The 26,710-nt window shown below is 42.1% G+C and overlaps 2 protein-coding genes across 2 annotated transcripts in view; both read right to left on the bottom strand.

The window, feature by feature from the left end:
* Positions 1-26,710, bottom strand: part of LOC136181106 (NLR family CARD domain-containing protein 3-like) — a 494,962-nt gene that overhangs the window by 423,949 nt on the left and 44,303 nt on the right. The gene's annotated exons all lie outside the window — the stretch shown is intronic.
* LOC136181088 (NLR family CARD domain-containing protein 3-like) lies at positions 14,650-25,128 on the bottom strand. The gene is made up of 7 exons (XM_065961356.1): positions 25,107-25,128; positions 22,620-24,423; positions 22,340-22,513; positions 22,071-22,244; positions 21,235-21,402; positions 21,068-21,114; positions 14,650-15,881 (listed from the first exon to the last, which is right to left on the bottom strand). Exons 1-7 carry the CDS (start codon positions 25,126-25,128, stop codon positions 15,313-15,315), a joined length of 2,958 nt encoding a protein of 985 aa, XP_065817428.1. The 3' UTR covers positions 14,650-15,312.

Raw genomic sequence — 26,710 nt, 5'->3', positions numbered from 1 at the left:
TGGAAAAAAACACTTCAATGGTGTGTTTATTTGTTCTGTTATCATTTCTCTCTCTGGCTTCCTTTTTGCTGCTTCACTGTTTTTTATACATTTTCAGCTAAGAGGAAAATGATTCTTCGATTGGTCTTGGCGCTATCCAATTCCCACGGTAACCTGACTCGTCATCAATCTTAAAACTTTTCTTATTTCAATAAAAGTAACTGCTTTCATTTATCAATATTTCACCTCCAAGCAGACCCTTATTCTAGAAGACTGAACACATTGGTTTGGGTTAGGCCACGATAGTAAAAGAGTTCAAAGAGGAGACTTTAATGCAGCGAGGTTACAACTGTTTATTGTGTGTGGTTCTGAAAAGCAAGGAAAATATCTATGAACAAAATTCTTCACATATACATTCCTATTATAATTGTAAAGTAATCTGGGGAAGCAGTTTTCCACTTATACAATGTTAACCATGCATCTTTTAGCATCCTTACCTTCCTTTTTCTCATTTTAACACCAAACAACACAAATCAGAATTTAAGTTAATATAACCATTAAATGAATCTGAATTTTAGTATCTATTCAGTTCTTTATCTTTTGTTTACAATTTAAACAAACCAGTTAAATGTGTTCAATATTAATTATTATTTACCCTTCTAATTTAATTGTTTCCTGTGAACACTACACTATAAAACCAGAATGCAGAGTGCATCACTATGAAATAAACAGCCTACATTAAATACATGTCACCATTCAAACATTCTGAACAGATAATTACCAAAGAACACAGCACACTTACCAAAGGTATCTCTGCTGTCTTCCTTTCATTGAATTCATCCTGAAAGTGTCTCAGCCTCTCACCTCACTCCTGCTCTCACACACACCGCTGACACTCCTGTCTGTCAGTTAGAGCCACTCAGCAGGTTTACACACCTGGCTCACAAAGGTTACCTGATTTCCTGACCTGCTCAGTGCTGCTCTCCAGTGTTCAATACAAACTTTAAATAAAGGCTGACAACAGAGATAACCTGATAAGTAATAATAAAGCTGATTAACCTTTAAACACAAAGTAAATAAAAGCATATTAATATTTAAGTTTTCTGTTTGTCCTTAGATTTTAACAAAACAAAGACTGATTTAAAAAAATTCCCCAGACACCAAACATTTGTTAGATGGAAAATAACTTGTTTTTTGTGTGTTTTTTTCATTAAGAATATTATCATCATGTAATCAAACTGGCATTTAAAGGGTTAAAAATCCTGATAATTATTCAATATTTGATCGTTTTGATCAGGACTGAAGTTGATCAAAAGATTTAACCCAAAAAGCAGAAAAAAAATTAATCTGTACTATTTTTATAGCAGTTTTTGGAAGTGAACATTTTTGTCCTTAATGACTCAAGAGGGTAGTACATTTTAAATCTGATGCTACACAAAAACTAATAATGCATCAAAGTCAATATTTTGTATAATCTTTGACATATCCAAGACTGATTTAAAAAAAATCCCCAGCCACCAAATATTTGTTATATGGAAAATAACTTCTTTTTTTCAGAAATAACAACAGTGATCAAGTAATGAAATTGGCATCTAAAGGCTTAAAATCCTCAAAATGATTGAATGTTTGGTAGTTTTGAGCAGGGCGGAAGTTGTTTAAGAGATTTATGCAGAAAAAAGGAACAAAAAAAAGTAATCTGTTCTATTTTTATAGCAGATTTTTGGAAGTGAACATTTTTGTCATTAATGACTGAAGAGGGTAGTAAATTAAACTGATGCCTGAGGGTTTAAAGTGTGTCTTATACAGCAGATTTGATGGTAATAACAGCTTATTTCAAGGACCTTCATATAAAGTGTTAACCCAAGAAGAACTTAGACTGAGGTTCTGTCTGTGTTTAAACGGATGTCATGAAACACTTTAGACTGTGTGTGGGGGAAGCGAGTGAGGAGACAGAGTACGAGGTGAGAGAGTGTGTTCTTCAGGTGTGAGCGAGAGGCACGTTATGATGCCGGGGACCGGAGCAGAATAAGCAGGAGAATGTATCAACTTGGAGAGGGAGGGGGGCACGGGGGTAAACTCTCCCACTCACTCCTTTCGCGCCGTTATCAGCCGCAACATGATACAATGTTTGCCCCACACACACAAATACACACACACACACACACACACACACACACTGCTTGAGGCTGGCTGCAGAAGCGCCGGAAGTGCCATAAGCCCACAGCCAAAAAAGCCCGTTTTTACCACAGGAATCAACATGTTTACAGCCTGGTTCAAAAAACGAGATATATCTGAGAAGTTGACGGCCCCTTCTCCTCACACTGTGGGGGGGGGGGGGGGGGATTTTTTTTTATAACTCATCGGATTGTTTTTTATTAAGGAAAACGGCTATGCCCATATTAGGATTGTGACAGTTTGATTGACAGCTCAGCACGCCGCATCTGTCTGTCGCGTCCATGGTCGCGTCAGGAGCAGGAGCTATGTACTCAACACTAGCTTAATTCGGCTTCATCCCGTTCCCGACCTTGAACCGTTAGCTTTCTTCATCTTTTTTTCTTCGTTTGGAGTGTTTGTTTAGCAAATATCTAACAACGAATATGTCTTGCTGTGCGGTTAATTGTAGTAACAGACCATCCAAGAAGTCGATTCTGCAGTTTTTTCGATGAGTGATATAGTAGTGTTATATATTTATTGAATACTCTGTCAGGTGTCTGTCTATTTTTGCGGAGCTAGCTTGTTTAGCGTTAGCTTGTAAACCAGCCAGCTAACTGTACAATTGGCCTCAGTGTAGCCCATTATTTACGCTCAATGGTTTAGCCAATCTCCCATTCATGCCAAAGATGCTAAAGTTAACATCTCTAGCCAGCATTATTTAATTGGGGAAAAAAGTAATTCCGAAGAGTTAGAAATTTGAGTTGTTAAGATGTTGAAAAGAATGAGTTTGTGTGAAGCTAAAGGTTCACCTCGGTGGTTAACCACAGACTTTAAATATGATTATCTGACGTTATGATGAATGCTATACTCAACATAAATGTCAAAATTTATAAATAAACTTTGGATATTAATTCTGCGTTAGTACTTTCCAATAATAATGTAATATGTCTTTGTTATTTTTGAGATTATTTTTTTGGTTGACGTTCATTTCGACGGCCCACAAACTGAAAATTATATTTTCTGTCATGATTTTTATAACATAAACATGCGATAACAAGTATAACTCGACGGGTAGAGATCAGCTATATATTGAAGCTGTGCCAAGTGTGCCATTACGCACAGAGGTAGAGAGATAGGAAACATGAACTTCAATCAATAATCAGTTCTAATGTTAATCCGTTTAGCACAGAATATTGGGAGTTACACCCATGTTGTCCAAACGGCTCCAATAAGTGCGCCAGGGACCAGAGGCTCTGAATATTTCTGATGTATTCTGTGACTTTTTTGTCTCCTCTTGCCGTGACGGAACAAATGAAGCGTTCTTAATCGATATGGATGCTCTTACAAAGAATATAGCAGTAGTAATATATATATATATATATATATATATATATATATATATATATAAATAACATACAGAATGAAAATAACATATATAGTAAAGCAATATGTACAATAAATTGTTTTAAGAATTCAGCCATGTTGATGTATGTGAATAAGATAGACTGACATATGTGTTAACACATTTTGCCTGTAAATAGTTTTCCTCTAGGTGATTCAGATTGGCTGGAGCAGTGGATGCTCAACCTGAGAAGACAGAACTGGACTCCCAACAAGGCCTCTCGTCTGTGCAGTGAACACTTTGAAAGCTGTCACATCGGCACTGATTCCAGGGTATGGAGATATTTTAAATATTATTATTAACAAAGAAATGTATTGATTTAAACTGATGAAGTACTATCCACAATAAACTGCTTAATTGCACAGTGTAAGTGCAACACAGATGAATACAGTAAATTAACACAAAATGGATTTAATGGATAACTTCTATTTTCTGTCTAAATAATTTCTTCCTTTTTCTTTTTACTTTTTAATAGGGGAGGAAATGTCTAAAGAACACTGCTGTGCCTACCATTTTCCACTTCCCAGAGGAAAAAGTGCCAGGAGGAAAATGCTTGGTGGTAAGTGCAAATGAGGTAAGTGACAATGGCATGGTTGTTTTGAGTAGTGGTGAGGAGGTTTCAGATGTAGGTGATGGTAGCAGTGCCGTAAATCTCATTGCTGATCACAGCAATGTCATGATGGAAGACACACCCCAACAAGCCTTTGTTGCTCAAGATGTCATTCATGATGACATTACGCTGACAGCGAATGCAGGGGAAGATGTTGGTCTAGGTAGCAGCAATCAACCCATACATCAGAGTAAAAATTGGACAACATTAGATCACTGCCAAAACAGCTAAGTTTTGATCTAATGGCCGTATCTCAGGGTGATCACTCTTACGGTGTTTCTCATTCTCCAAGAACACTGAAGAGGATGGCTTCTGCTACAGAGGTAAAGCTCTGTGCAGCTCGAAAAAAGCTGAGGTTAAAAGTCCAGCACACAAGATTGAAGGCAAAAGTTTCTTCAGTGAAAGGTTTAGTCAAAGTGCTTCAGAAGAAACTTCTAATTTCATTGGAATGTGCCTCTCTTCTTTCTGATCTCAAAGATGTTCCAAGAGAGATCTTTCAAAGACTAAAAAAGAAGAAGTCTGTGTTTTCAGAGAATCTGAAACAATTCGCCACAACACTGCACTTCTACTCTCTGAAAGCCTATGACTATGTCAGAGAGAAATTTCTTTTGGCTTTGCCTCATCCACAAACCATAAGAAAGTGGTATAGTAGCATCTCTGCAGATCCTGGATTTACTGTTGCTTCTTTCACAGCTTTAAAAAGTCATGTTGCTGATCAGAAAGGATTAGGTAAGGACACAGTTTGCTCATTGATGATGGATGAAATGTACATTCATAAGCAGACTGAGTTTGGGGGGGACCAAATTCACGGCTATGTTGACATCGGAGCTGGTGAAATTGAAAACGTAATTGCAACACAAGCATTGGTCCTCATGGTTGTTGCAGTTAATGCGTCTTGGAAGATCCCCATTGCTTACTTCCTCATCAACAGCATGACCGGACAAGAGAGAGCAAACATTGTCCGAGAGAGCCTAGTTAGGCTTCATGAAATCGGTGTTAGGGTTGTCTCATTGACATGTGATGGACCATCTCAAAACTTTGCAATGGTCAAAGAGCTTGGTGCCAAGTTGGACCTCGTGGACATGAAACCTTTCTTTTTCCATCCTGAAGATCTCACACAAAAAGTCCATGTTCTCTTGGATCCATGTCACATGCTCAAGCTTCTTCGGAATGTCTTTTCAACAGTCGAGGTTCTGGTGAGAGAAGATGGCCAGCAGATAAGATGGCAGTACATCAAGGAGCTCAACAAGCTTCAGGAGAAGGAGGGTTTGCGCCTTGGCAACAAACTGATGATGGCACATATTCAGTGGTGCAATCAAAAAATGAAGGTACATCTTGCAGCCCAACTCTTCAGCAGCAGTGTGGCTGATGCCATTGAGTATTGTGAGAGGGGGCTTAAATATCCCCAGTTCTTTGGATGTTCAGCCACTGTTTAATTCTTGCGCACCATTGATGCTGCTTTTGATGTCCTTAACAGCAGGAACCCACTTGGAAAGGGATTTAAAGCCCCCCTGAAGCCAGAAAACAAACACCATGCCAAGGCCATTTTAGATGAAGCAGAGTCACTCCTTTGTGGGCTCAGAATGACAGGAAGAGACAACACACTTGTACATGTGCACTCTACACAGAAGAGAACTGCCATTTATGGTTTCATTGCTTGTGCAAGAAGTGTGATGGGCATCTATGAAGATCTGGTAGAGCAGCCAGCAGCCCCATGCCGATACCTTCTGACCTACAAACTCAGCCAGGACCACTTGGAGCTGTTCTTCTCTGCAATCAGAGCACGTGGCGGATTTAACAACAACCCCAATGTGAGGCAGTTTAGAGGAGCTTACAAGCGCCTCCTTGTAAGGCATCAGGTAAAAAGAGGCACAGGTAACTGTCTCCTTCGTGACAACACAACCATCCTTGATTCAACACCTGCGACTGAATGTTGCGCGCAGGTTGGATGTGAAGCCAGTTGAAGTGCTTGTGCCTGAGGATGACAGTCTGTCTGACCTTCCAGATGTTGACAGTCTATCTGAGTACAAAGCCGCAGCAATTTCTTACATCACAGGCTTCATCGTCAAGAAGATGAAACAGAAGACAACATGCATGGCTTGCTCACAAGCACTGACCTCAGATGACTCGGTTCACCATTTCATTACTTTGAAGAACAGAGGTGGCCTCCAGAAACCATCACCGGACATCACTGCAGTTTGCCAAGCTACTGAAAGATGCTTTCAGAGGCTTCTAAAAATCAATGAGGGCAAGCCTCCACTGGGAAGAGGAACAACTGCAGCAATTGTCACCCAGGTTCTTGCAGATTGTTCAGAGAAGAATCTCTTTCCCCAGCTGCACAGCCACATGTTTGACATGTGTGTTGAAGCCAACCATGTCCATGTTTTGGTAAGGATGGCTACTGCATGGTCCTGCAAAGTTCGACTGAACCACATAGCAAGAAGAGAGGCAGAAAAAATAAAGGAAGGTAAAGTGGTTCGCAGAAAGCTTACTAAATTAATCCATTTTTATGGATTAAATAAAAGGTGTTTGGTCACTGTGGGTGGTTAAAGTACATAAGTTATTATATATTTTGATATTGTACATATGTGTATATATTTGTATATTTGTTTCTATTACTATACAGTATGTTCTTCTACCTGCATCTCTTTGTTTATATGTGCATATTTGTATGTGTATATATTTGTATGTATATTTCTATTACTGTACAGTATGTTCTTCTACCTGCATCTCTTTATGTCTATATATATGTATATTTGTGTATATGTTTCTCTAATTGTACAACAAATTCTATTTCCTGCATATCAGAATGTGGCCAACTCCTTTTTGATGTTTTTCTTGCAACATGGGAAATGGTAAGTATAATAATGCTATAGAACAACGTTGAAACTGTTACTTGGAGCCTGCATGAACGGGGCACAAGTAACTTTCAATGTCTGCCGTTTAGAAAGTGCACATGTTGTCACAAGTGAGCAGAAATCTTGAATGTTCAGAGCTGGAATTAAAACAATAATTGAACTTAGAGCCTGCATGTACGGGGCCTTAGTTCTTAGTGAAAAGACTTTCTTTCTTTTTTCTCAGAAAAACCCACCGATTACATAGATGATTATCAGTTGGAGTCTGCATGAACGGGGCCCAACTTTTCTATTAAAAATCTACTGGGATGCTACTTCAAGACATAATGAAAATAGAATTCTCAAAACTGTACATAGAGCCTTTAAAGAGAAACCTCACCTCACCACTACTTAAAGCCAATGTCAGATAAAAACTGAACACATGAACGACTGTCTTTTAGAGTCTGCATGAACGGGGCCTAAGATGATGTTGATCTGTTAATCATTTTCAGTGTCACATTCGTTGTAGTTATTATGTACATAGTTTATGGAATTGTTTGTCCAATTAAAAGTTGATTTCAAATTTTAAATGTCTACAAAAAATACATATTATAGAATTTACCTATAAACAAAAAAAACTTCAAGATGTTCAAATGTACTGTATGTTAAATTTTCTGATTTGTATTATAGAGTTCACCAACACATTTTTGGATCTCCAGGTTTGATAAAAATGTTATATATTAATATTTAAGTTATGTATTTTGAATTGATTGTTAATTTTGCTGAGGGTTTTTGGAAATTGTTATTGTTACATAGTTGTTATAAGGTAGATAAACATACTTCCTGATTTATTTTGTGGTTAATTTTGTCCCCATTGCTCACCCTCAGGTTCAGTAATAGTACGTAACTTTTGCATTGTTGTTGTATTCTTGCTTTTCATTTTCACATGTCCTGTGCTGTATAGTGTCTCGTGCGTTTGTCCCGTGTTATATGTTCCTACTCTTGGCCTGCACCTTGTCGTGGTGAGTGGGCTTTCAACCAAGACAGGCCATACTGCATGTTTAAAACCAGAGTTTTAACCTCTCATTTTCTCTCTCATGTAGGATGTAGGACACCAGGGAGTTGTGTTTCAACAACCTCACAAGTGTGACAAGCAAGGCATGGTTCAAAGGTTGAAGGTATTACTAGTTTCAAGAAAAAATCTCTGATTTTAAAAATTATTGTTTTTAATGTTAGCTTTGTTGTTGTGAATTCCATGTTATATATATCTTCTTCGTTTAGGAATATTTATTTCTCATTCCATCGTAGTCTTGATCACTGTCACATGTGAGCTGTTCAAACAATAATCCAGACATGTCCATTTACAATCACTCCTGTTACCTCATAGCGTGGCGTACAGCGGTCAAAAAAGTGTAATTGCTCCCCATCTAGCAACACCTGACACCCCAGTGATAGTTCCTGCCTATATAGAGTTTCACCTTAACCTGAAGGCGACACCTGCTGGAACAATTTGTGTTTGCACTTCATAAACATGGCTCCTACAGTGGTGTTGTTTGTCATTCCCTGTCTGTTCCTGCAGTCCCCCGTCTGTTCCTGCAGTCCCTCGTCTGTTCCTGCAGTCCCTCGCTGTTCCTGCAGTCCCTCGCTGTTCCTGCAGTCCCTTGCTGTTCCTGCAGTCCCTCGTCTGTTCCTACAGTCCCTTGCTGTTCCTGCAGTCCCCCGTCTGTTCCCACAGTCCCTTGCTGTTCCCGCAGTCCCTCGCTGTTCCTGCAGTCCCCCGTCTGTTCCTGCAGTCCCCCGTCTGTTCCTGCAGTCCCATCGATGACAGTCTCCTTGCTGGAAATTACACCACACCGTAAATGTGTGCCCGTGAGGACAATAACTATCACCCCTATTTGTTTTTGCACCAGGTTTGTTATTTATTTTGGTGTTTTTTTTTTTTTTTATTAAAAAAAGTATTCTATGTATATTCACTCCTTTGTCTCTACTTATGAGTATACATTTTCATTCTTTTTACCTTTTTTTTTTTTTAACAAATAGTAATGCAGTTAATATCTGTTTGGGTAGGAAGAGTATTTAGCTTTATAATTAAAGACAACTAAATGTCCCTGACACCAGAGCTATAATAATTTTTAGAGCATGCCTTTTGTTACTTGCTTTAGATACAAAAACCCTTCCTTTATCTTTAATAATGGAAAGTGGAGAGATTTCTGCTCTTTCTGTTTCAATATCTGCCACAAGAAGTCCCCATATACAAATTCAAAACAATCAAAATCAAGATTCAACCAGAGTAAATTACATTAATTATGTGTGATTAGAAAAATGTTTAAAAATCATTCAGAAATGTGGTCTTCCTAGATCAATATCACATAATATCATCTAGTTTACCCATCTAAACTATACAAATGATGTGCTTATCCTCGAATATAGAAGAGTTTTAATGTTAACAATTAAGGGAAGTATTAAAAAGCAGATCATTTATATTTATAAAATATGTCAAAAAGAACCAATGTATTACAGTTATAAGAGGTTAAGAAATGGGAACTAGTAGGAGACTCCTGATACGATTAGTACAAATTCTGGACCCAAAAGCACGACTCAGATAGGCAGGATAAAGTTACAAAAAGTTTATTCCAAATGTGACTCAAAAAGTGCAAGGGGAGGGGTAGTGCGAGGTTCCAAGTGGCAGTGTCTGTGATCCCAGTGTGGTGTCCCAAAAGCACAGGTGAGGTGAAGCAAGAAACACAAACAGCTATCTGACGCAAGGGAGAGAAGAAAAAAGGGGTTAGCTACACAAGCTATCACAACGAGAACTAGTAATCACAGAGAAGCCAAGAGAGTTCAATACCACGCGAGCTGGTGAAACAATCTGGCGGCGAGGTGAAGCAGAGGGAAGTCTTTGTAGTAGAGATCCTGATGACCAACGAGCTGCACCTGGTGCCGCCTGAGAACATGAACCCCGCCCACCAAACCCACACAGACAGGAGGATTAAACAGTGAGGGACTGCAGGAACAGTGAGGGACTGCAGGAACAGCGAGGGACTGCAGGAACAGACGGGGGACTGGAGGAACAGCGAGGGACTGCAGGAACAGACGGGGGACTGCAGGAACAGCAAGGGACTGCAGGAACAGACGGGGGACTGCAGGAACAGACGGGGGACTGCAGGAACAGACGGGGGACTGCAGGAACAGACGGGGGACTGCAGGAACAGCGAGGGACTGCAGGAACAGACGGGGGACTGCAGGAACAGCAAGGGACTGCAGGAACAGCAAGGGACTGCAGGAACAGACGGGGGACTGCAGGAACAGACGGGGGACTGCAGGAACAGACGGGGGACTGCAGGAACAGCGAGGGACTGCAGGAACAGACGGGGGACTGCAGGAACAGCAAGGGATTGCAGGAACAGACGAGGGACTGCAGGAACAGGAACTCACTCAGGCTTCAAACGTTCATATTTACATAACATATGTATGGTGACAGCTATGTCCATCATGAGCCCAGAGAGCTGCAAAGAGTGGGTGGTTGGTTGGGGGGGGGGGATACAGTGTCATGGCTACAGAAGCGGATGTTTAACAAAAGTATAAAGAAACTCAACATTAGCCATGGCAGTGGGCTATGAATTTGGCATCTAAAAAAAGGTCCTAAAGGCCACTTTCAAATTCCAGTGCAGTTTCACTGTATTTGGAAGTGGTCTTTAAGGCAATGAGCAAAATTACTTAAAAATATATCATTTCCCCTAGATGTGAAATTAACTCCATCTTTCAAAAATAGCCCAGGACTGTCATGTCTAATTTGAGGGTGCTCAATCATTGCACCGCTTATGGATCCAACAAATGTAGCCATAACACTGTTGACAAACCTACGAGATTTGTCGATCTTCCCCGGATGGATGCCATGCCTCCACTGGCACCTCTGGGTGAGGGCAGACAACATGATCTTCATGCCAGGGTGTCGTGCATGGAGTTGCTGAAGGTCCTCCTTCATCATATTGAGCAGCACGACACCACTGACATGTCCCATGCTGCTGCCCCCACAATGAATGATGAGGCCATCCGGGGGAGACCTCCCTCGGAGTGAGTTTTCAAAGAAGGGAAGGAGGCCTTTCCAGCGAAGTCCACCCCAGCTGAACCAACTCATGTGGACGTTCTTCAGGCCCAGGTTCCTTCCCTCAGTCTCTGCAGCTCTCTGGGCACCTCGACGGACACAGCTGTCACCAATAATCCACACGGTGTCTAAGGGAGAAATACAAAAATGTTCAATTAATGCCTCAGACAAGACAAAATGTACAGTTAACTACATGTGACAGCTCAGGCTGTTTTTTTGTTATTAGCCTCATCTGCAGGAATAATATTGAACAAGGTAGCTGCAGTTCATAATAATAGATGCCAGTCTTAAAATACAATTTATTCTAATACTTACAGGTTTTGGCGGGTGAAGCTGACACTGTCCACAGACTCCATGACTTCACAGGGTTCAATAGAAAACAAATGTCTTATAATAAATACTAAATAATTATTTTTCAATTGTCATGTTCACCACATCACTGTTGACATCAGTAAATATAAGACACAGACATTCCTCTTTTTGTCAGAACAGTAACATGAACTATATGCTTTGTAATATTGATTTCTTCTGGATGTCTCACATGTTTATTTACAGTTTATGTCTAACAGTAGGTTCATCAACAACAACGAAAAGAAAAGAAAAGAAGCGCCAAAGATCTTTCTTTTATGGTTTTCAAACTGACTTCTAAACTTTAAACATGTTATTACATCCAAGTAATGATTTGTAACACAATGTGAGAATTTTAATGTAAAGATTAGCCTCAAACTGTTTCTTACATTTTATGTTACAACTTTGTTAATGTTTTGTTCTACTAACCCGGACAAAGTCACTGCTGTGACTAATAACCACCGGTAATACATTTTTTAAAAGTGTAGTTTTAAGACTTTAATTATATATTTGGGTTGAAGATAATTCGTTTTAACTGTGTTATAGAAAAGTTAAATGTTAACTTATTGTTTATAGTTATGGACGAGTGGGAGCAGGACAGCAGTAGCAGATAGAGCAGTTGTTAGCTATGCTGTGAAGTAGCCTGCTAGGCTGCTAGCGTCAAGCTCGTCGGTCACGTCGGTCGGTCGGCGAACTTTGGTCAGACGGGGGACTGCAGGAACAGACGGGGGACTGCAGGAACAGACGGGGGACTGCAGGAACAGACGGGGGACTGCAGGAACAGACGGGGGACTGCAGGAACAGCGAGGGACTGCAGGAACAGACGGGGGACTGCAGGAACAGCAAGGGACTGCAGGAACAGCAAGGGACTGCAGGAACAGACGGGGGACTGCAGGAACAGACGGGGGACTGCAGGAACAGACGGGGGACTGCAGGAACAGCGAGGGACTGCAGGAACAGACGGGGGACTGCAGGAACAGCAAGGGATTGCAGGAACAGACGAGGGACTGCAGGAACAGGAACTCACTCAGGCTTCAAACGTTCATATTTACATAACATATGTATGGTGACAGCTATGTCCATCATGAGCCCAGAGAGCTGCAAAGAGTGGGTGGTTGGTTGGGGGGGGGGGATACAGTGTCATGGCTACAGAAGCGGATGTTTAACAAAAGTATAAAGAAACTCAACATTAGCCATGGCAGTGGGCTATGAATTTGGCATCTAAAAAAAGGTCCTAAAGGCCACTTTCAAATTCCAGTGCAGTTTCACTGTATTTGGAAGTGGTCTTTAAGGCAATGAGCAAAATTACTTAAAAATATATCATTTCCCCTAGATGTGAAATTAACTCCATCTTTCAAAAATAGCCCAGGACTGTCATGTCTAATTTGAGGGTGCTCAATCATTGCACCGCTTATGGATCCAACAAATGTAGCCATAACACTGTTGACAAACCTACGAGATTTGTCGATCTTCCCCGGATGGATGCCATGCCTCCACTGGCACCTCTGGGTGAGGGCAGACAACATGATCTTCATGCCAGGGTGTCGTGCATGGAGTTGCTGAAGGTCCTCCTTCATCATATTGAGCAGCACGACACCACTGACATGTCCCATGCTGCTGCCCCCACAATGAATGATGAGGCCATCCGGGGGAGACCTCCCTCGGAGTGAGTTTTCAAAGAAGGGAAGGAGGCCTTTCCAGCGAAGTCCACCCCAGCTGAACCAACTCATGTGGACGTTCTTCAGGCCCAGGTTCCTTCCCTCAGTCTCTGCAGCTCTCTGGGCACCTCGACGGACACAGCTGTCACCAATAATCCACACGGTGTCTAAGGGAGAAATACAAAAATGTTCAATTAATGCCTCAGACAAGACAAAATGTACAGTTAACTACATGTGACAGCTCAGGCTGTTTTTTTGTTATTAGCCTCATCTGCAGGAATAATATTGAACAAGGTAGCTGCAGTTCATAATAATAGATGCCAGTCTTAAAATACAATTTATTCTAATACTTACAGGTTTTGGCGGGTGAAGCTGACACTGTCCACAGACTCCATGACTTCACAGGGTTCAATAGAAAACAAATGTCTTATAATAAATACTAAATAATTATTTTTCAATTGTCATGTTCACCACATCACTGTTGACATCAGTAAATATAAGACACAGACATTCCTCTTTTTGTCAGAACAGTAACATGAACTATATGCTTTGTAATATTGATTTCTTCTGGATGTCTCACATGTTTATTTACAGTTTATGTCTAACAGTAGGTTCATCAACAACAACGAAAAGAAAAGAAAAGAAGCGCCAAAGATCTTTCTTTTATGGTTTTCAAACTGACTTCTAAACTTTAAACATGTTATTACATCCAAGTAATGATTTGTAACACAATGTGAGAATTTTAATGTAAAGATTAGCCTCAAACTGTTTCTTACATTTTATGTTACAACTTTGTTAATGTTTTGTTCTACTAACCCGGACAAAGTCACTGCTGTGACTAATAACCACCGGTAATACATTTTTTAAAAGTGTAGTTTTAAGACTTTAATTATATATTTGGGTTGAAGATAATTCGTTTTAACTGTGTTATAGAAAAGTTAAATGTTAACTTACTGTTTATAGTTATGGACGAGTGGGAGCAGGACAGCAGTAGCAGATAGAGCAGTTGTTAGCTATGCTGTGAAGTAGCCTGCTAGGCTGCTAGCGTCAAGCTCGTCGGTCACGTCGGTCGGTCGGCGAACTTTGGTCCCGCCCACAGTCCCGCCTTACTGCTGTTACTAGGTTGATCCAAAGTTAGGTTGAGACAGCAAATCCAATATGGATGCGGCCGTCGATTGGACTCATTTGCTGCCTATGTAACAGACGGGTCAGGGTTCGTCCAGTAATATTTACAGTCTATGGTTCTTCAGGTGTGAGCGAGAGGCACGTTATGATGCCGGGGACCGGAGCAGAATAAGCAGGAGGATGTATCAACTTGGAGAGGGAGGGGGGCACGGGGGTAAACTCCCCCACTCACTCCTTTCACGCCGTTATCAGCCGCAACATGATACAATGTTTGCCCCACACACACAAATACACACACACACTTGAGTCCCCACAGTTCGCCAAGTCGGGTGACGAGGCTTTTATAGGTTTGGTGACGTGGGGCTGTACTCCTACGTCATACTGTACTCCAAAAAAACTGTTAGAGTTTTTCAAACAGAAGGGCAGACACTATGCACATTTCTAACACAATATTTCAAATTTCAATACTTTGTACTCAAATGTCGAGATTGGGACTTGGATTGATCCATAACACTACTTAATACTCAAATACAGAGGTTTAGAGTTGAAGAAAGTGGTTTTAGGGTTTAGTTACTCTTTAACCAGAGCTGTCTCAGTGCTGCGGTTTGGTCCAAAACCTGACTGGAAGACATCCAAACAGTTGTTCAATATCAAGAAGTTATTTAACTTCTGAAACACAGCTTTGTCTATCATTTGACCTCACAGAGGAAGATTTGATATAGGCCTGTAATTATTCATTATTGTCTAGATTGTTCTTTTCTAGTAGTGGCTTGATGACTGCTGTTTTCAGGGCCTGTGGGAAGACACCTGAGAGACAAGTTTACCATTTGTAACAGATCTGGAGCCATGACTCCTCCTCCTGCTGCCAATATCAAGACAGCAGGAGGAGGACTTTAATTGTTTAATTGTCACTTGTTTTTTATTGGTGAGATCAGAACAATACAGACATTAAAGAAGGGGGTCCATTGTTTTTCTGTAATGTAGAACATTTAACCCCCATTACCACCCCCACCCCCCATTATCACACCCCCCAACCATGAAACAGACCAGCTGGACAGAGTGAACAGAGTCAGCTGATCTTCAGTCAGCAGTGTTTCTCAGACTGACAGACCACACAGAGACACTGAAGAACCAGGAAACCAGAACACAAACCCAGGATAGAGAGGTTCAGTGAATGTGGTGTTGAAGGTGTGGAGGTGGATCAGTGTGTCAGAGGAGACTCTGTAGAAGGACAGAGAGCCAGCAGGACAGTCCACATACACTGCTACTCTGTGAGAGACAGAGGAGGAGGAGGAGGAGGAGGAGGAGGAGGAGGAGGAGAAGATCTCTGTTCTTATGTTATTGTGACAGACAGAGTAACCTTCATCAGAGCAGATCAGACTCCAGGACTGATCATTAAATCCAAACCAACATTCATAACTGTCTCCTCTGCTTCTGATTCCTCTGTAACTCACTGATACATAAACCTCTCCTCTCCACTCGACCTCCCAGTAACAGCGACCAGTCAGACCAGTCCTACACAGCAGCTGAGTACACCAGTAATCAAATCTGTCTGGATGATCAGGATATGACTGAAGCTCCTCCACACGTGTCACCTTCCTGTTGTTGTCAGACAGTTTCAGGTTTCTGTTCACTGTGTTTGTGTCCAGTTCCAGCTCACAGGCGTCTGATGGAGAGAACGAGACACAACACAGCTGCAGGTTATCATCTGTTCATTCATCAACAACTTTACTGACACTTACTGATAGGGGTGTAAAGGTACACGTACTCGGACCGGACCGTTTCAGTACAGGACTGATCCGAGTACGTGCTGAACAAAAGTGATTTAATCTGTGTTCCCACACGGACCGCAAAGCAGAAGCACACCTCAGGGTGGAGGAAGGCTGTGGCTGCTGGTATGGGACACAGCTTTTAGTTAGTAACTTGTAAAAAAAGTTCAAACATAAACTGTGCAAACTGTGCAGATTAGTAGTTCCTCGAGTCCTGTTGGTCTGGACAGTTGCATATAACCGGGATGGAGTTCTTTTTACAGACTTACTCTTAAGTTTTGTTTTCATTTTCATCGATGATCCCGCTCAAACTAAGAGCAAAAGGGGAGGGGGAGACGCGTCTGTGTGGGAGAATAACCTGCAGCATGATAGAATGAACACCTCCCTCCCCATTCCCACAATAATGGACAAAGAGACGTTGACAAGACGAGAGTAGTGTGCCGTTGTTGTTCAGAGGACATCGGGTACGTCACAGGCAACACGTCCAACTTATTAAAGCACTTGAAAAGGCACCACGCGAACGTAAACATCACTGCAACTAGGAAAAAACAGACAGCCTTTTGCTAATAATTCTAAACGGGCCAAAGCCATAAAAAATGCCATTGAAGTTCTTATATTGACAGAGGGAAATATTAATAGTTCTGAAACTACACTGTCCCAGATGTGATTAGGTTTATTATGTGCTCAAAGAGCATTCAAAAAAGTGTTGCCTTCATAAACTAAAAGGTGGAAGTGTAATTTAAAAGAAATATTTTTACATATAGGCTATATTAATGACTTCATTTCATTCTAAAATACTTTATTTCATTCATATCTTTTATTTATTGGAGACTCTTTTGGTTGAAGGAAGCAGCATAAGTTTATTTTTTTTAATTATTTTTTAAAAGTAACCTGAGCAGGTGTACAAGTCTGAACTGTTGATGCTGCACTTAGTCCAATGTGTAAAAGGGAAATTATAAATGTTCCTAATAAAGAAAAAAAAGCGTTGCATCAGGTCCCTTTACTGTAGTGAAAATGTACCAAACCAAAGCTTCAAAACTGAGAACTGTACCGAACTGAAATGTTTGTGTACCGTTACACCCCTACTTACTGAGAGTCAATCAAACTTACAGTTCATATTCAGCACTGAATGATGTTTGACAGCACTGAAATGTAATAATCCACTTCTAATCAAGTTCAAATGGAGTTACCATGGCAGCCAGGAAGAATGGAGATCCAAATCAACAAACACATGCAGTGAATAAAGTCTGACTAATCAAAGTGCAGCACAAAGAATCTATGAACCATCTGCTGTCTCCAACTGTTCTGTCCTCAGAGGTCACATTCAGCACAAACAGGAGCCTCATTTCCACTTTCACTGTCACACACAATGTGATGGCAGCAGGAGTGTGCCACGTCCCTTTGTCCTGTCTAACTACTTTTAAACTGTGTTTCTGAAGTCATGGAGACCATTTCTTTTCCATCAATCTAGGCTCTACAACATACATGTTTTTGTTTTAATGTAAATTTAACTGGACTGGATGAACAGATCGAAATCTGAAGAAACAGATGACAACTCAGTCCTTGTGAGTTTTTCTCTTCTTGTCTAAGGTGTAGGCCACGCCGTCCCGACCTCACCTGGTCACCTGGCGGCCTGCAGCTGACTTGTGTATTGTTGTTGGATGTTCCTGCTGGCCTGTACTATGGTGATCGTGGACTTTGCTGTGTGCCTTACTGTCTGCACAGCCAGAAGACGAGGAGGAGAGCTAGCTTATGTCTCTAAAGATATTCTGTTTCTATTTCATCACTGAATTCACGTCTGGATGTTTTTGAGGAGAGAACTTGATGTTGGAGACTCTGCATATTTACATGTTTATGAAAATGAACGTCAAATCAAAAATGATTTCTGCTGTTTTTAAAGTTGATGAGCTCCACGAGCTCGACTACGAGCAGCCGGCCAGCAGCCAACATCAAAATGTGAAATGTCACAAAAACTGCATGTTGTAAAATATACATTTCTGTTGGATGTGATGAATGGTGATTTTCTATTCACTGGATTATCACTTTTATTTCAGTTTACATTTTTTATTTAATATTTAAACTCTCATGAGTTTCCATCACCCTCACTTTTATCATCACTTTGTGTTACTTCCAGCCCTCATCCTGTTGTAGTTTGAAAGGTTTAATCATAACAGAAACACAATCTGGACAGCAGCAGGCACAAACCAATAGTTATCTAACCTCTGAATTTAGCCAAGTCATAAGATCATGTTCTGATACACAAGACACACACACACACACACACACACACACACACACACACACACACACACACACACACACACACACACACACACACACACACACACAAACTCTTTCCTGTTAAGAGACCAGTTGTCTGTCCAGGAAACTTCTAGGAAATGGTCTTCATATAGCACACATGTTGTAATTGCTCAGTGTGTTGATTGCCCATAAAAGGATGATTGGGATGTTATAAAAGTTCCGGTTGAGCGAGGACGCTGGCGTGTATGTCGCCGCTTCACGATCCGTGACAAAAATGGTGTTTCTTTTGTGCTATCTATGCTTCTCCCTCCTACTTATCCTCTACTAACAGTCTGCAAACAGATCGACTTTGCTGTTGCTTTCAGTTTGTGTAAACTGACAGCTACTCACCATCTATGACGATCAGCTGTTAGCGCTAGCCGCCGATCAGCTGTTAGCTTCTCGCACAGCTATCAGGATATCCTCACCAGTCTGTGATCACTGGACCCTCGCCTGCCTTATTGGTGGACCGTCCTTCTTCGTCGGCCACGTCGGCTCCCTACCTGGCTTGGACCCGTCGCCCTGCGCCACCTGTTGGCTACCGCTGGCTGCCGCTTCCCCCCTACTCTGGCTCGGCTGCTGGCGGCGAAGAGGCCTGCCTGACAACCAGACTGCCGGCTGCTGCTCTCCTGCTCAGATTGTGTCCAGACGGGTCTCCCGTCTGCCACAAAATTGGTCCTTTCCTTATCCTGGTTTGGCTCTCATTCCTGCGGTTTTCCTGACCCCGGCTGGCGCCCGGTAGCTCGCGGCTTTCAGCCTGCGGCTAGCAGCTGCTCTCCCTGCTGCGGACATGGTACTACTAACATACTCCGCTCTGCAACTCCAGAATCTCGCCTGCCACTTCTCTCCGGACAACCTTGCTTCCATTAAATCTTTCGGACTCCTGCGCCGTCCTCACTACGTGCATAGGGCTGCCCGATGCAAGTTGGTTTACACTGACCATGCTATCCCCACTGTAGTGTCTGACCGGCGCCATCATCACAACAAATCACACGTGCACAGCAGAAACCTGATACCTGTTGTTGTGTGTGTTGACAGAACCACTCCTCTCTCCCCCTCTGCTTCAGAATACACCACCGCCTCATTTATGCTGCAGAATGCTCGCTCCCTTAACAACAAAGCAAACCTATTTCACTAAATATCAAACTTTACTGACAGATCCACGTCATCACAATCATTCAAACCGATGGTTTTATTTAGGCTATAATCGCGCATGTAGTGAGCCGTTTCCAATAAGTAACTTTCATTATGACAATATATAAACATAAAATAAAAATAAAAATAAAAGTCTGCCACATACATATTGCATCAGCGCCGTCTCGCCTTCATTATCCCGGACGGACCTCAGAGGACCGGACTTATACACTAATGTAATCACTGATGTAGAGTTAAACATTAGACTAACACAAAGACCATAGAGCCTCCAGTTTTCATTCATATATTTCAATATCTTGCATTTATCATCAAGTGTGATTTTTAGTTTTAATAAAGAGTGCACAGAGACATGGCGATGGCTTCACACATTTCACCTCCTCCATACTCAGCACATCTTCATCAGCTGCATGTATTTATTCTGTAAATAATTCAAGTGTGGACATTAAGTCGGGGCATCTCTGACACGATCATTAAGCCATATATTTGATCATAATTAGTCACAGTGCAGACGGAGATGCCCACGAAAATATGTGGCCAACAATTCAAAGTTTTTGTTGGTTGATCAAACCTTTGATTAATAATATGATAGAGTGAGGGAGAATGCTGACTGACGTGTCCTCTCTGCCACTATATGAAGAAATCAGTGTGGGTCCTGTAAACATGTAAACATTGCAGATATACTCGTGCGTAATGATGAACGGTGGATGTTTTGGCACATAGGACAGCGTGAATGCAGCAGCGACGTGGTGTCATTCTCTGAATTTTCTTCAGTTCGTGATCCTCCTGCTGCAGCAAACTACCGATATGTCCATTTTATCCTTCACTTCATTCACAAGTTCCTTTGTTTCTGGGTCAGAAAGTTTCGTTTCTTCGTCTAAACTTCAGTTTTCGTGATCCAACGCTGGAAACCTTTGATCTGCCCCCTCGTTTGGATGCATTTTCATTCACGAGCTGCTTTGCATTGACCGTTTATGGTTGAATGTGGGCGTGTAGAGGGTGGAACATGGGACTAATCTACGTGCGCACATTTCCAGGTGGATGGTGATTTATAAAGGGAACATTGCGTGCAGGTGTGCGTACGAACGGTTTTATAACTCTGAATCATTTTGTGCGCACGCCATTTCTGGGTTTTTGGCGCACGTACATTTTTAGTATGAATTTTACGCACTCTTTTATAAATGAGACCCCTGGTCATTTTTAAAAACCTCCTCAAACACCATCTGTTCACCAAAGCATTCAGCCTCATCTAACACTCCCCTCAGCTGATCACCCACTCCCTTTCTCCTTCATTTGTTTGTCTAGTGTTTCTATCCTTTCTCTTCTCTGTTTGTGTTTTTCTATTCCTCTCTTGTTGTCTCCCATTACGCCCCCCCCCCCCCCCCACCACACACACACACACACACACACACACACACACACACACACACACACACTTTGTAAAGCATCCTTGGGTTTCATGAAAGGCGCTATATAAATCTAAGTTATTGTTATTAACTTCTCAGAGAGAAATAAACAAATCCTCTATTCACAAGCCATAGTCTCTGTCTGATTGTTCAAGAGCATTTACTCTTCTACACTCCAACATGTGCTGCTGTGTTCTGATGAAGAGAAATGAAAACACACTCACACTTCCTCAGACCAGGATCCAGTCTGTGCAGTCCACTATGGTCCAAACTGGAGGAAGAAACCAGATCAGAATCTATTTCATACATCTTCATTTAAATCCAGCATCAGACAAGAAGCAGAGTTCATCATTCAGAAACAGTGAGACAGCTTCTGTGTGTCTGTCTGTACCTCAGTGTCTCCAGTCTGCAGTGTGGATCCTCCAGTCCAGCAGACAGCAGCTTCTCTCCTCGTTCTCCTGGATGATTGTAGCTCAGGTCCAGATGTCTCAGGGGGGAGGAGCTTAGAGCTGAGGCCAGAGACGCACAACCTTCTTCTGTGATCAGACAACCTGACAGACTACACACACACACACACACGCACACGCACACGCACACGCACACAAACACACACACACACACACACACACACACACACACACACACACACACACACACACACACACACACACACACAAACACACACACAAACACACACACACACACACACACACACACACACACACAAACACACACACACACACGCACAACATGCTTAACATCCATTGGTCCATTCTTCTCTGTTTTACCAGTAACATCCCGTCATAACCATGCAGCTGAACAGAATAGACTTCATAATCTGATACTAATCAATATTTACTCTGGTGACAAATAGTGAAGGTAAGACAGAGCGTGAGATAAACACACAGACTGCTTTGACATCAGCAGTGATGTAGAAACAGTTCTGAACTGTTTCATCTGAAATAAAGATTCTTTAGTTCTTTATGTTCCAAACATTATCCATGGTTTGTTTGTTGGTGGGGAAAGAACTTCATATTTAACTTTCTTTATTCCAGTCCAGCTTCCTCAGACTAAAAGACTGAGAGCTATAGAACGAGCTCAGAGCTTTACAGCTTTAATGTGGAAACATACAGGAAAACTTTAAACCACCACCAAGGCCCATTTAATAAATGATTCATCAAGAAAACCTGATCTTAGATGAATAATGTGGATCAGCAGCACACTAACCTGAGAGTGTCCAGTCTACAGAGTGGACTCTTTAATCCACTACACAGCAGCTTCACTCCTGAATCCTGCAGGTTGTTGTTGCTCAGGTCCAGCTCTCTCAGACTAGAGGACTGGGAGCTGAGGACTGAGGACAGAGCTTCACAGCTTCTCTCTGAGAGGTTACAGACACTCAGCCTGAAGAGGATATGTTTGGTAAGTTAATCAAAATATCAAATAAACTAAGTACATTTAAGCTTATTGGGTAAACTTTCACATGAATAAGTCCTTACCTGAGCGTTTCCAGTGAACAGTGTAGAGTCTTTAAACCACTACACAGCAGCTTCACTCCTGAATCCTGCAGGTTGTTGTTGCTCAGGTCCAGCTCTCTCAGACTAGAGGACTGGGAGCTGAGGACTGAGGACAGAGCTTCACAGCTTCTCTCTGAGAGGTTACAACCACTCAGCCTGAAGAGGATTCAGAAGAACACAAATGAAAGCAATTACAAACTATAGTTGTTATTTCTGAATGAAGAGAACTACATTTGAACTGGATAGTTATGTGAGCACGTACAGAGCTTTGTTTGAAGCTTTGATCACAGGCAGCAGCCTCAGAAGAGCCTCCTCTGAAGCAGAGTATTTCTTCAGGTCAAACACGTCCAGATCTTTTTCTGATGACATTAAGATGAAGACCAGAGCTGACCACTGAGCAGGAGACAGTTTATCTGTAGAGAGACGTCCTGATCTCAGGGACTGTTGGATCTCCTCCACTAGAGAATGATCATTCAGTTCATTCAGACAGTGGAACAGATTGATGCTTTTCTCTGCAGACAGATCCTCACTGATCTTCTCCTTGATGTACTTGACTGTTTTCTGATTGGTCTTTGAGCCACTTCCTGTGTGTGTCAGCAGACCTCGTATGAGATTCTGATTGGTCTCTAAAGAAAGACCTAGGAGGAAGCGGAGGAACAAGTCCAGGTGTCCATTAGGACTCTGTAAGGCCTGGTCCACAGCACTCTGATATAAATGTGTTGGGTCAGGTTTTTCAATGTATACTTTAGACCTCCAGGATGTTGTTTGATCTTCTGACATCAGATTGACTCCAGAGTTGATGAAGGTCAGATGGACATGAAGAGCAGCCAGAAACTCCTGAACACTCAGATGGATGAAGCAGAACACCTTGTCCTGGTACAGTCCTCTCTCCTCTTTAAAGATCTGTGTGAACACTCCTGAGTACACTGAGGCTGCTCTGATATCGATGCCACACTCTGTCAGGTCTGAGTCATAGAAGATCAGGTTTCCTTTCTGCAGCTGCTCAAAAGCCAGTTTTCCCAGAGACTCAATCATCTTCCTGCTCTCTGGACTCCAGTGTGGATCTGTCTCAGCTCCTCCATCATACTTGATGTTCTTCAGTTTGGACTGAACCACCAGGAAGTGGATGTACATCTCAGTCAGGGTCTTGGGCAGCTCACCTCCCTCTCTGGTCTTCAGCACATCCTCCAGAACTGTAGCAGTGATCCAGCAGAAGACTGGGATGTGGCACATGATGTGGAGGCTTCTGGATGTCTTGATGTGGGAGATGATTCTGTTGGCTTGCTCCTCATCTCTGAACCTCTTCCTGAAGTACTCCTCCTTCTGTGGGTCAGTGAACCCTCTGACCTCTGTCACCATGTCAACACACTCAGGAGGGATCTGATTGGCTGCTGCAGGTCTTGTAGTTATCCAGAGTTGAGCAGAGGGAAGCAGTTTCCCCCTGATGAGGTTAGTCAGCAGCACATCCACTGAGGTGGACTCTGTGACATCAGTCAGGGTCTCGTTGATTTTAAAGTCCAGAGGAAGTCGACACTCATCCAGACCGTCAAAGATGAACACAACCTGGAACTCTTCAAACCTGCAGATTCCTGCTTCTTTGATTTCAGGAAAGAAGTGATGAACAAGTTCCACCAGGCTGAACTTTTTCACTTTCAGCACATTCAGCTCTCTGAAAGTGAATGGAAATGTGAACTGTATGTTCTGGTTGTCTTTGTCTTCAGCCCAGTCCAGAGTGAACTTCTGTGTTAAGACTGTTTTCCCGATGCCAGCCACTCCCTTTGTCATCACTCTTCTGATTGGTTCATCTCTTCCAGGTGAGACTTTAAAGATGTCTTCTTGTCTGATGGTTGTTTCTGGTCTGTGTGGTTTCCTGGATGCTGTTTCAATCTGTCTGACCTCGTGTTCATCATTGACCTCTCCAGTCCCTCCCTCTGTGATGTAGAGCTCTGTGTAGATCTGGTTCAGAAGGGTTGGGTTTCCTGCTTTAGCAATCCCCTCAAACACACACTGGAACTTCTTCTTCAGGTTAGATTTGAGTTTACGCCGGCACTCTGCAGCGACTGTTCCTGAATAAAGAAAGACCTGAAATCAATGAACAGATTCTGATATAGATGACATGACTATCTGAGTTTGGAACTTTAAACCTCTTTGTCCTTTTTCTAAAATACTAAATCTGTTAAAATGTTCTTACTGCTCTGCAGACAGTCAGCCAGCTCCTCCTGCTTCATTCTCCTCAGGAAGTGCAGAGTGAGCTTCAAAAATGCCTCTTTACAGCTTCTCCCCTGCTCTTCATCCTCACTCTGACTCTCTAAGCATTCTGGGTAATCTGGACTCAGAACCCTGTGGACTCTCTTCAGCTCGTTCTTCACAAAGGTGATGATGTTCTCCTCCAGCAGCTGGAACAGAAGGAGACACTGGATATTTAATATAAACTGGTAGAACTCAACATGTGTTTCATCTGTCAGTCTGAAGGTCAGCTGGTCTAAACAGAACAATAACTTAGAATTAAATTATTGTAATGGTAGTATATTAATTAACAGTGTGTTGAACACACCATAAAGATGGAGTCCAGGTCTGTTGGATTCTGCTGGTCTGATTGATCTCTGTGAACGTTGGAGCTCTCCTGTTGAACTCTGTGACAGGACATATTACACAAGAAAACAACGGGATATATATAATGAAACTCTGAGCCAAGATATGAGTCTTTAAACAACAGAGACATAACATTAACTTGATTTTTAATTCTCACCTTCCATCAGCAGGACGTCCATCTTTAAAGTTAATCGGGCGACCCTTAGACCGGTCACTCTTCATGGACACACAGCTGGGTCCAGGAGAGTCTGGTCTCTGTCTCATCATCCTGATACAAAAAAACAACATTATTAGTTACTGTGAGCAGCAGATGAGACAGTGATGATGATGATGATGAAGATGATGATGATGATGATGATGATGATGATGAAGGTGGAGTGATGTGAGTGTTGAGCTGTGACATGGAGAAGAGTCATGGACAGTTAGAGATCCTCACCTCAGAGCTTCATGTTCCTCACACAGAGAGGTTTTAGAGGGAGGGACTCCCTCCTCTGTGTCCTCACACTGATCCATAGCAGAGCGCCCCCTGCTGGGAGAGCTGCACTCTGTCACTACAACAACACTGATGGAGTTCAGCTGCTGAAGTCACATCCAGTCAAAGATCTTCAGCTGTGGAGAAAACAAAGAAGCTGCTGATTCACCTTCATCATCATCATTATCATCATCATCACCATCATCATCATCATCATCATCATCATCATCATCATCATCATCACCTCACTGTCAGTCTACAAACACCACATCTACCTGTTTCACCTTCATCATCATCATCATCACCTCACTGTCAGTCTACTAACATCACATCTACCTGGTTCACCTTCATCATCATCATCATCATCATCATCATCACCTCACTGCCAGTCTACTAACATCACATCTACCTGGTTCACCTTCATCATCATCACCTTCATCATCATCATCACCTCACTGTCAGTCTACAAACATCACATCTACCTGGTTCACCTTCATCATCATCATCATCATCATCATCATCATCATCACCTCACTGTCAGTCTACAAACATCACATCTACCTGGTTCACCTTCATCATCATCACCTTCATCATCATCATCACCTCACTGTCAGTCTACTAACATCACATCTACCTGGTTCACCTTCATCATCATCATCATCATCACCTCACTGTCAGTCTACTAACATCACATCTACCTGGTTCACCTTCATCATCATCATCATCATCATCACCTCACTGTCAGTCTACTAACATCACATCTACCTGGTTCACCTTCATCATCATCACCTTCATCATCATCATCACCTCACTGTCAGTCTACTAACATCACATCTACCTGGTTCACCTTCATCATCATCATCATCATCACCTCACTGTCAGTCTACTAACATCACATCTACCTGGTTCACCTTCATCATCATCATCATCATCATCACCTCACTGTCAGTCTACTAACATCACATCTACCTGGTTCACCTTCATCATCATCATCATCACCTCACTGTCAGTCTACTAACATCACATCTACCTGGTTCACCTTCATCATCATCATCATCATCATCATCATCACCTCACTGTCAGTCTACTAACATCACATCTACCTGGTTCACCTTCATCATCATCATCATCATCATCATCATCACCTCACTGTCAGTCTACAAACATCACATCTACCTGGTTCACCTTCATCATCATCATCATCATCACCTCACTGTCAGTCTACTAACATCACATCTACCTGGTTCACCATCATCATCATCATCATCATCATCATCATCATCACCTCA

Source organism: Labrus bergylta, chromosome 2 (genome assembly GCF_963930695.1).
Source record: "Labrus bergylta chromosome 2, fLabBer1.1, whole genome shotgun sequence".
Lineage (NCBI taxonomy): Eukaryota > Metazoa > Chordata > Actinopteri > Labriformes > Labridae > Labrus > Labrus bergylta.
The sequence above is the reverse complement of the archived record's forward strand: the minus strand, read 5'-3'. Positions and strand labels throughout refer to the sequence as shown.